Source organism: Antedon bifida, chromosome 10 (genome assembly GCF_963402885.1).
Source record: "Antedon bifida chromosome 10, ecAntBifi1.1, whole genome shotgun sequence".
NCBI classification, from domain to species: domain Eukaryota; kingdom Metazoa; phylum Echinodermata; class Crinoidea; order Comatulida; family Antedonidae; genus Antedon; species Antedon bifida.
The window spans coordinates 6,066,780-6,077,620 of NC_136235.1; the positions used below are offsets into that span (position 1 = coordinate 6,066,780).

The 10,841-nt window shown below is 34.8% G+C and overlaps 2 protein-coding genes across 3 annotated transcripts; one reads left to right on the forward strand and one right to left on the reverse strand.

Annotated features, from left to right (window-relative positions):
• The first annotated feature begins 162 nt into the window (after nt 1-162).
• Nucleotides 163-1,883, forward strand: LOC144854372 (uncharacterized protein C15orf61-like). The gene is made up of 3 exons (XM_078712321.1): nt 163-230; nt 863-1,222; nt 1,375-1,883. Exons 2-3 carry the CDS (start codon nt 898-900, stop codon nt 1,500-1,502), a joined length of 453 nt encoding a protein of 150 aa, XP_078568447.1. The 5' UTR covers nt 163-230; nt 863-897; the 3' UTR covers nt 1,503-1,883.
• A 763-nt stretch (nt 1,884-2,646) lies between these two features.
• LOC144854254 (uncharacterized) lies at nt 2,647-8,798 on the reverse strand. 2 transcript variants are annotated; one of them, XM_078712182.1, is made up of 5 exons: nt 8,598-8,798; nt 7,101-7,892; nt 5,678-5,779; nt 3,484-3,594; nt 2,647-3,372 (listed from the first exon to the last, which is right to left on the reverse strand). In XM_078712182.1, the coding sequence occupies exons 1-5, from the start codon at nt 8,671-8,673 to the stop codon at nt 3,263-3,265; spliced, it is 1,191 nt and encodes a 396-aa protein (XP_078568308.1). In that variant the 5' UTR covers nt 8,674-8,798; the 3' UTR covers nt 2,647-3,262. The 2 variants fall into 2 exon arrangements, with proteins under 2 accessions (XP_078568308.1, XP_078568309.1); XM_078712183.1 differs by lacking the exon at nt 8,598-8,798 and adding an exon at nt 8,362-8,484.
• Nucleotides 8,799-10,841: the final 2,043 nt, after the last annotated feature.

Genomic DNA, 10,841 nt, shown 5'->3' on the forward strand with positions numbered 1-10,841 from the left:
CCCTAGGGCCTACATGCTGTCTGAAATTACAATATAGGCCTAGTATATAAAATAAAAAGTCAAAGTAATAGTATTGATTTAAAAAACATATGAAGTAAGTAAAATACGGTGGAATAATTAGTAAATCCAAGTTGTGCACATTTGTAATGCACAATTGGCGCTCTACGTTGTTTTTAAAGATGAGCCGGTTCTTTTAAAAAATAAAAGATCGGCTAAATTTCATTTTATATGTAAGTAAGATGCCATATTTCACTTAAAAGCATATGTCATATATGCTGATACGTATATACAATAGTCCTATTTACATTTCTTGTAATGCCATTTGAAATGTAATGTTTTTTTAGCTTTAGAAATCAAGCGTTATGGTTAGGCTACAGCACGGAAGCACTCCCCGCGCGTGGCGCCCGTGAGAAAATCATTCAGTCCCCGTACCGTCGGCGACCGATAGGATATGCTTGGGCCTAGGACAGGTAGATTGATGATTAAATAATCATTACTTTTTTAGACAGTTTTTGGGAGTTGGACCAGTTCAGTAGCTAAATAACACAATATTTAAATTAATAAAAATGATTTAATTCGACTCACAAGCAGCTAGGGCCCGGGCCTAGGCCCTAAGGCCTATAATTATTTAGGCTACTTAATATAGCCTATTAAAACAATTAACTAAAGATGCCTTGTCTTTACTCCAAGCTAGCGCCCAGAAAGGGAGTAGTGACCCAAGCCTTACAGTTAGTTAGACCAGTAACTAGGGCTTTATTTGAAATACTAAAATATAAAAAAATCAACAGATTTCCTTGTGAGAAAGTTACAATTTGCACGTGTTGTTAAAATTCAAAATTCATGTCTACATATATGTGTGTAGGAATGAATATACAGTATGTTTGGCAGTAACAAGTAATGACATTTAAGAAAATCTTCGCTGCTACAAAACTGCTGACGATAAAAACTCCAAAACAGCTGAGACCGAAGTCGTCCGAAGTCCTCACATGTTACTTAAAACAGCGTAACCTTCCAGCATGGACGTCGTACTTTGTCAGATACTCTGATATTAATAGCGACCAATTTGGACAATCTCATTTCAATTGGGAAGTAGAAGGGGCAAACTATCATATTTTAAGAACTGGATGTTATCCATTTATTAAGTATCATTGCACCAAACGACCATGGCAAGATTTATCCATGGACAATAGATTGTTTGGCATTTTGAAAATTGTCAATCTTGGTAAGTATTTATTTATTGTCCCGTAATGTCTTTCAGTCCAATATACGTTCACCTCACCTGAATATATCAGAATTTCCAAATCAATTTACAGTTAGATACATATTTTCAAATGTATACAGTTATTAGTTATTTTGTTTTATTTTTTCATTCAGGTATTCCTTGTCTGGCATATGGGATCGGTGCATCGTTTTTAATAACATACAAAGAAGTTGTAAAGACAAGCGTAGGATCTGTTACGATTCTGTTTTTAATTAAGGAAGACCATAATGCAATGTTTTGACACAGGATTAAAGCTCTGTCTACACTATCAAACTAGTTTGACAAAAAAGTGTAATGTGCCCAAATATGGTAGTGATATGATGTCATCGTGTCCATATGGGCACATTTTTTTTATCACATAAAGTTTGATAGTGTAGACAGAGCTTAAGAGATGCCATCATAGGTTCATATTTTAAGACAGTTAAAATTGTTCTTGGTTGACTGAAAGAACAACAGAGATCACATTGAAGAGAAAAACGTAGAGATAGAAGCACTAAACAATTGTGTAGACATTCAACATTGTTTCACCAGTATGCTTTTTTTGTAAAGGCTGCAGCTTGCCTGCAACTCACTCGTGCATGTAGATCATGTTTACAAATTAAATATTCCAAACTTTTTATAATTGTATTTTATTTAACTTTATTCAAACAGCGAAAAGTACTAAATATTTTGCAAACTATAATCATAAATTTAAAAATAAGTTTGTTTCATCAAAGCTTTAAAATGAAGCCAAGATAACATTAAGTAGGTAAAAGTTGTTACACTTGAATGATGTCACTATATTAAGTTCAATATTAGACTTAATTTTAGAAATGTTTAAACCCAGTAATAATATTTATATTAATCTATTACAAAGCAAAAAGTTTGTTGAACTACAATATGTGCATCCACCAAAGATTGCGTATTTTACAATAGCATAACGACAAACCATTAACCATACTAAAAATTGATTATAAGTTCCGATGAAACTGTAACAACATACTGTACATAAATCCTATTGAGAGAGAACGTGGGCAAAAGCCATAATATTATACTCAGTTGTTCAAAGCAAAACTTAAAGATGTATTGTCCCCCAAAATCATGAAAAATAAAGATTTTTAAAATCGGACTTTGAATAGGCCATTTTGCAGTTTTAATGAAGTTGTTCACTTCCATAAGAAAAAAAACGGGGGAAAAAAATTATTTCACCTATAAAAAGACAAAATAAACAGTTAAATTACCCATTGACCATTTTTTGCTTTAAATTACATTTTTCTCAGGTAAATAAATTTTTTTCAGACCCAATTTTTTGTGAGAGTGAATAACTATTATGTGACATTAAAATAACATATTCAACAAAAAAATAAAAAAAAATATTTTTTTAGGGGGACAATATATCTTTAACGTCGTATGGTCCAACCACCCGCTGAAGTTTTCACCTTATATTGAATATGATTTTATCGTTAAGAGGGGCTTTTAAGCACTGAGTGCTTCGCCTCGATCCCGTAGACGAAAGTGTACGGGAAACAAGTAAGTAAACACAAGTAAATGATTCTAAATGATTAAATATTTTGAAAGCATTAAAGATGTATTGTCCCCCAAAAACATGAAAAATGAAAATTAATTAAATCAGACTTTGAACATGTTATTTTGTAGTTTTAATAAAGTTAATCACTTCCGTAGCAAAAAAAAAATGAAAAAAACTAATGTTTTCACTTATAAAATGACAAAATAAATGGTTAAATTTCACCAAAAACCATTGACTGGCAGCCAATTTGAACATTTTTTGCTTTAAATTACAGTTTTTCTGGTAAATACTTTTTTTTTCGATCCAATTTTTGGTCAAAGTGGATAATTATTATGTGACATTAAAATGGCATATTCAACAAAAAACATTTTTTTTTTTAAATTTTCAGGGGGACAATACATCTTAACTTAACTATAAAGAAACTAAGCATACATTGTAAGCAAACATACATCCTATGCTGCTACCAAAACACAGTGCATAATCGTTATCATAATTTAGCACCATTGGCATTTTTTCCTACAATTGGTCAACATGAATTTCTTCTTTGTTTCGCAATATCCCATATTGCGCCACATGTTGCATACGGCATGTACATTTTCACAAACTGAAAAGTAACAACAGGATTATTAATATACTACCTAATGCAATGACGTCTAAACATCAATATTTTAGAAGTCGATATCATTTTCGTAGTTTATAGTAGGCATATACTTACCATTATGAACATCGCAGAGGTTTGGGCATATCATGCGAATGAATACGTTTGAACGACAAACAAACTTCGATTGGTACGCATATATGTCACAAAAGTCGTTGTCTTTGCGATCTATTAATATTAATAAGTGGAAATATTATACTTATAATATAGATTTTTTACAATATTAATGAATAATATATAAATTAATCATGCATTTTATAATATAGTCTGAGTTGGTTATGTCGTCCGATTTTCTGTACTTTCTCCACAACATTATCTGTCCAGTATAATATACAAATTCTGTAAAACAGTGTATCACATGGAACGCCTGTATAGTGTTAGGTGAGACTTATGACATAAGATACAGGCGTCACATGTGGTACATATATGACACACAAATTACATTTTGCCTTATGATACTGGACAAATTACAGATACAGCACCGATAATCATACAGTATGTATTAGTTATTGCATTTCTTGAAAACCTTTCAAATGTTGAATAAACTATAACATTAGTACAAGAAATTATAAAAAATTATTAATATTATAATTATTGCAGCTGAATTGGAGTAATAATATAGAACATAAACAACATTAACATAGTTACAAAAACAGACACGAAAATACAATATTAAAGTAAACTAATAAAATACTACAATAATACTGATAATATTTAATAAACTAGATCATAATAATCAATTACAGTACAATTTATGAAACAGTCACGAAGATTAAGTTCGTGAACTTTAGGTGAAAAGGGAGGAAACTTGTCATGTAGTATGAAAAAAAAAGGGGGGGGGGGGGGGTGGGTTGAGTGTTGTGGCGATTAATAGTAATAGTATTTTATAGTTTCTTTTGATTATATATTTTATATTGTTATTTTAAAGGATGCACCTTTGTACTAAAGTGTGCCACCGATCTAAAGGTGTAAATCCAAAATAGATAAATAAAATAAATAGGGACTCGTCTCTGCATGGTTATAGCTCCATGGTCTCTGTTTATTCTTACTAACTGTTATTATCAGGGAAGACTACATTTTAATCCTCTCTGGTCATTATCGACATTCTGAATATTATAACGCAGTTTTGTTGATTAAGTCTATAAAGCAACTCTATTTAAACTAAACGGATAATTTCAAACTTGTCAGTGACCGGAAATATCAATTCCGACATTAAAACGCGTTTTCGCTTGAACGAATGAATAACACAAACGGACAAATAATGTTACTAAATTAAATGAATGAATGAACAAATACAAATGAACGAACAAATACCAAAATATTATTTATTATGACAAGTACTAGGGAAAATAAACTTCACTGCAAGTACCGGCCTTATGGAATAATTTAACTGTAGTTACGGTAATTCTTCCATGCAAGTAACCTTTCCCCGTTTTTCTTTAACCTAAGCCTGTTTTCCTGTCGACGCTATCATCGTTGATCGTTAACAGTTCAACGACGATCGTTTGAAAACGATCAAGTTGAAATGATAACGATAGCGAGTACCTTTTCCTGTAAATCGTTAACATTTCAATGTTTACGTAGAAGATCGCCGATTATCGTTAACGATAGCGTCGAATAACGTCGACAGGAAAAAAATCTTTAGTTCCAACTAGGACGCAACGCAGGGACCTAGACGCAACGCAAGCGAGTTGACCAATGACAAGTTAAAGTTCGAATAATTCATCGTTGTGTTGCGTCTCTAGTGGGAATTCCAAGTGTAGCGTATTCAGATATAATAGTCAACTTAAATTTTGATCTATGATACTTTCAAGTAATTTGACCAATCACAAGCAATATATTATTCAAACCACTTGCGTTGCGCTTTACGTCTTTGCGTTGCGTTGTGGGAACCAAGCTATTGGATATTTTTCTCAAGATAGACCATGTACTTGTGTATAAATCCTATGTACTCATAAAAATTTATCACGGAAATGTTTAAAGGGTATATAGATACTGAAGCGGCAAACGTCGTTTTAGAAATTTGGTGTACAGGACTTTTTTAATGATAGGAACTGATCTGCCATGACTTGGCTACTAAAAATGCTTCAAATTGACATAAATAATATTCTATTTTGGTGAATTTTCTATTTCTTTTAAAAATAGAAAAAAAAATTCATGTAGCACCACTACTGGAATCTGTTAGAAGTGGGGTTATTATCAATGTTTACGTCGTTGCGTTGCGTGCAGATGCTTTATGAATATTACTTACCTAATATAGGGGTCGTGTGTGCATTAGTTGTAGTCTGTGTAGTAGTAGTAGACAATGATGTCCCATCACAATCCATTTTCAATTCCTGTGTCTCTATCAATGCTTGATAATATAAACAGTATTTCATTTTTTAAAGGGTTATATGTAGTCGCATAACATTATATATTAGTGATGAAGTTTGGTAATGGTTTCCTCCTGTTAAATGTGTTGTTGTATCGTAAACCATGGTTAGATATACCTTATACTTAAAATCTAGCACTAATGTTTTTATTTTGTTAATATATTCAACATTGTATAATTAGTCCTAAAGATGTATTGTTCCCCTCAAAAATGAAAAATACAAAATCAAACTTTTATTAGGCCAATTAAATTGAACCAAAAACCCATTGACTTCCAGTTCGATATTTAAAAAAAAAGATAAATAATTGTTGTTTACATCCAATTATTTTGGAGTTAAGCTCTATGGATACGATGACATCATATCACTGCCATATTTGGGCACATCACACCTTTTTGTCAAACTATTTGATAGTGCATACAGAGCTTTATGTGATTATTCCATTTGCTTCACAAGGAGAAAGAAGCTCTTTACAGGATGTCAACTTATTTAATTCTACATGCAACAGTACCATCTGTGAATGTAGCACTTGCATGCAATATTAACATAATTATTATCATTCTATAAGCCTAACTGAATGTGAAAACAACGTTGCATTCATCGCGTCTCCGTAGCTGTGTTATCTTGTTCAAGCCGAGCAGAAACGCAGCGGTGGAAGATCAATAAGAAGCTTTCAAACCCAAATTAAGCCATATTACTGTTATTAGACACCAAGTGTTTATCATGAAAATCCAATATGTATATATATAAATATACAGATAATCAGTTTGATCTCTGAGAGGGACTGAGGGACTAGGCCTAATGTTAAAGCGTCGCTATCCAATCGAGTTTGAACAATACCGTGGCCCCAGTGGTCTAATGGTTAGGACATCTGCATATCAAGCAGAAGGTCCGGGTTTGAGTCTCGGTTGGGGCGATTTTTTCTCATTCTCAAAGATTTCCTCATCTTATCGTTTCAAATTAATTAATTAAATTTCAGTATATCACCGGGCAGTTTAGAATTAATGTTCTTTGCCTGTTGTGTAAATATACAGATAAAGAATATTTGTATCACATTTTTGACATCATTATAAGCCTACGACCTTTTTTTTTTACTATTTTGCTTAAGTTTGTAGTGGTGGTGTTTTCTATTCTATGTATCATTTGATAGTTTTTTTTTAAAGGGGAATGTTTTATTTTTACCCCATAGTCCAGTTAAGTATTACCAAATAATGCACTACATAGGCCGGACTCATTGGGTGCAGGTAGGGATCAATTAATTTGTAAAAGGACACATATTTTCTTTTTACATTTGTTAATACCTACATTGATTGTCACCTCTTGAAACAATGTTGTTCGCGCATGGAAATGTTTCTAAAGCCAAATTGTAAAGACCGATGTCATAATCAAGCAGTTCTGATCGGTTACTGATATTATTGTGAACACCATCTGTGTGTTCTTGAACAACATCGACGCTAAAGAACTTCTGTACTCCTTCAGCGAAATACTCCTGCTTGTTGCTTTGCGCATATGTTCTATTCCAGAGTCCTGCACTCTTTGCAGCTAAGTATGCGTCTTTTATACGTTTGTTAAATTCAGAATCAATGGTATTCATTCCTATCTTGTGAATTGCGTGAGCAAACTCATGAACGCCTATATCCTCATTATGCCACCTGTCTATTGTGTAGTTCAAATTTAACAGATTTTCTTCGCCTACTGTTGTCACGGGATTGTTCAATGTTCCTCCAATACCACGGGCACGGTCGTTTGTACTGTCATCAAAGTGAGAATATTCCGGGATTTGATTGGTAACTTCTTTCAAACCAATGACTGAAACACGTGCGCAATTGTTGTGCATAGCATTCCGAACATCTTGTCGATCGGCGAGCATAAACCGGACGGTGTAGCATGCTCGTAACATCGCCTTTTTTGACACGGCTCCTGATGACAGAATAGGTATTCCGTAAGCGTGGGTATAGTTGTGATAAAAGGAGTCTAGGCTAAACTCTTCCCGTATGCTATCCGGGATCGGGATCACACGGTCACACATGGAATCAGAAAGTGCGTCTCCTCGAGGAATACACTCGGCAGCTTTACGTCTAGATCGAAACAATTTTGCTATAACAAAAATCATATGAAAATGATAACAATTTACTAAAAATTATAAATGAAAGAATAATCATATTATTATGGTATCGTCACTATTACGAAATTCGTATGTCAAGCTTGGTTGCCACGCAACGACGCAATGGACTGTCCGAACTGTCGCGCGATGGACTGTCCAAACTTCGCGCAATGGACTGTCCGAATTGTCGCGCAATTGACTGTCCGAACTGTCGCACGATGGACTGTCCGAATTGTCGCACGATGGACTGTCCGAACTGTCGCACGATGGACTGTCCGAACTGTCGCACGATGGACTGTCCGAACTGTCGTGCGATGGACTGTCCGAAGTGTCGCGCGATGGACTGTCCAAACTGTCGCGCGATGGACTGTCCTAATTGTCACGATGTGGGAACCAAGCTTAATTGAATTGGAGCATCAAAAAAAGAATGGAAACTATACAGATCAAAGCAATTAGGTCTACCGTATTTTGTCTCAAGCGATGTTTGTAATTGTTGTCTTGTTTTGCCCTGCATGCTTGCTCCTCCAAGCTGGGATGTTTGTTACATTGTATTTTATTTGAAATAAAGGATGATTTGACGACGATACACACTTAGCAACGTTTTACTTAGTTAGTAAACCATTAAACGTTATGATAGACCTGTATTAAAAAATAAAAGTAAAATCCATTTTAAATACATTATATAAATTATTACTTACAATTAAGAATAGCCTGTGTCATCATTGCTTCACTAAAAAGTGCAATAATAACACTAAAAACAAATTTGAAATGCATTTTAAGATGATGATTCGTTCGATGTCGCTTGTTAAAGTGATTAAGAAGAAGTATTTCGATTTTGTTCTATTGCTTGTGAATTTGTTGAAAGCGATCGTTCAACTAATGGTTAGTAGACAATTACAAAGATACCAACATCACAGATATTAATTTTCTTCATGGTCAGATGAAACAAAACAGTGATGATTTATTACAAAACACATGCATCATTGAACCGGGGGTAATAGGCCTACGTCTTGTTAAGATAATAACCACTCCCAATAAATGGCCATATATATAGGCCTAACTGAATACAATACCCTTGTTTACATTTCAAATAACTGGAATGTATTTGATAAAACAATTACTTGATTTATTTGATAAAACAATTTATTTGATAAAACAATTACTAATATACATATATATACATCTGCATATCAAGCAGGCGGTCCGAGTTCGAGTCTCGGTTGGGGCGACTTTTTCTCATTCTCACAGATTTCCTCATCTTTATCGTTTCAAATTAATTAATTAAATTTCAGTATATCACCGGGCGGTTTAGAATTAATGTTCTTTGCCTATTGTGTTTATATATATATATATATCCGAGGTCCGAGTTCGAGTCTCGGTTGGGGCGACTTTTTCTCATTCTCACAGATTTCCTCATCTTTATCGTTTCAAATTAATTAATTAAAAATTTCAGTATATCACCGGGCGGTTTAGAATTAATGTTCTTTGCCTGATGAGTTTATATATATAAAGTATCTCTTCGGAGATCCCGCCTCGTGAACAAAAATACTGAAAGATGAGGGCGTATCAATTTGATCTCTGTTGCGCGTGCGTACAACTGAGGACTAGTGCTGTTCCGCCGTACCACGCCGAGAATGTTAAAGAGTCGCTATCCAATCGAGCTTGAACAATACCATGAAAGCCCCAGTGGTCTAATGGTTAGGACATCTGCATATCAAGCAGGCGGTCCGAGTTCGAGTCTCGGTTGGGGCGACTTTTTCTCATTCTCACAGATTTCCTCATCTTTATCGTTTCAAATTAATTAATTAAAAATTTCAGTATATCACCGGGCGGTTTAGAATTAATGTTCTTTGCCTGATGAGTTTATATATATAAAGTATCTCTTCGGAGATCCCGCCTCGTGAACAAAAATACTGAAAGATGAGGGCGTATCAATTTGATCTCTGTTGCGCGTGCGTACAACTGAGGACTAGTGCTGTTCCGCCGTACCACGCCGAGAATGTTAAAGAGTCGCTATCCAATCGAGCTTGAACAATACCATGAAAGCCCCAGTGGTCTAATGGTTAGGACATCTGCATATCAAGCAGGCGGTCCGAGTTCGAGTCTCGGTTGGGGCGACTTTTTCTCATTCTCACAGATTTCCTCATCTTTATCGTTTCAAATTAATTAATTAAAAATTTCAGTATATCACCGGGCGGTTTAGAATTAATGTTCTTTGCCTGATGAGTTTATATATATAAAGTATCTCTTCGGAGATCCCGCCTCGTGAACAAAAATACTGAAAGATGAGGGCGTATCAATTTGATCTCTGTTGCGCGTGCGTACAACTGAGGACTAGTGCTGTTCCGCCGTACCACGCCGAGAATGTTAAAGAGTCGCTATCCAATCGAGCTTGAACAATACCATGAAAGCCCCAGTGGTCTAATGGTTAGGACATCTGCATATCAAGCAGGCGGTCCGAGTTCGAGTCTCGGTTGGGGCGACTTTTTCTCATTCTCACAGATTTCCTCATCTTTATCGTTTCAAATTAATTAATTAAAAATTTCAGTATATCACCGGGCGGTTTAGAATTAATGTTCTTTGCCTGATGAGTTTATATATATAAAGTATCTCTTCGGAGATCCCGCCTCGTGAACAAAAATACTGAAAGATGAGGGCGTATCAATTTGATCTCTGTTGCGCGTGCGTACAACTGAGGACTAGTGCTGTTCCGCCGCACCACGCCGAGAATGTTAAAGAGTCGCTATCCAATCGAGCTTGAACAATACCATGAAAGCCCCAGTGGTCTAATGGTTAGGACATCTGCATATCAAGCAGGCGGTCCGAGTTCGAGTCTCGGTTGGGGCGACTTTTTCTCATTCTCACAGATTTCCTCATCTTTATCGTTTCAAATTAATTAATTAAAAATTTCAGTATATCACCGGGCGGTTTAGAATTAATGT

Bases quoted from the DNA above. Each gene is read 5' to 3' on its own strand.
- LOC144854372 (XM_078712321.1), top strand. From the start codon at position 898: ATGACATTTAAGAAAATCTTCGCTGCTACAAAACTGCTGACGATAAAA. The intron at 1,223-1,374 runs GTAAGTATTTAT...TTTTTCATTCAG, and splicing joins TTTGAAAATTGTCAATCTTG to GTATTCCTTGTCTGGCATAT.
- LOC144854254 (XM_078712182.1), bottom strand. From the start codon at position 8,673: ATGCATTTCAAATTTGTTTTTAGTGTTATTATTGCACTTTTTAGTGAA. The intron at 5,780-7,100 runs GTAGGTATTAAC...TATATTATCAAG, and splicing joins TTCAAGAGGTGACAATCAAT to CATTGATAGAGACACAGGAA. The intron at 3,595-5,677 runs GTAAGTAATATT...TAATATTAATAG, and splicing joins ACACACGACCCCTATATTAG to ATCGCAAAGACAACGACTTT.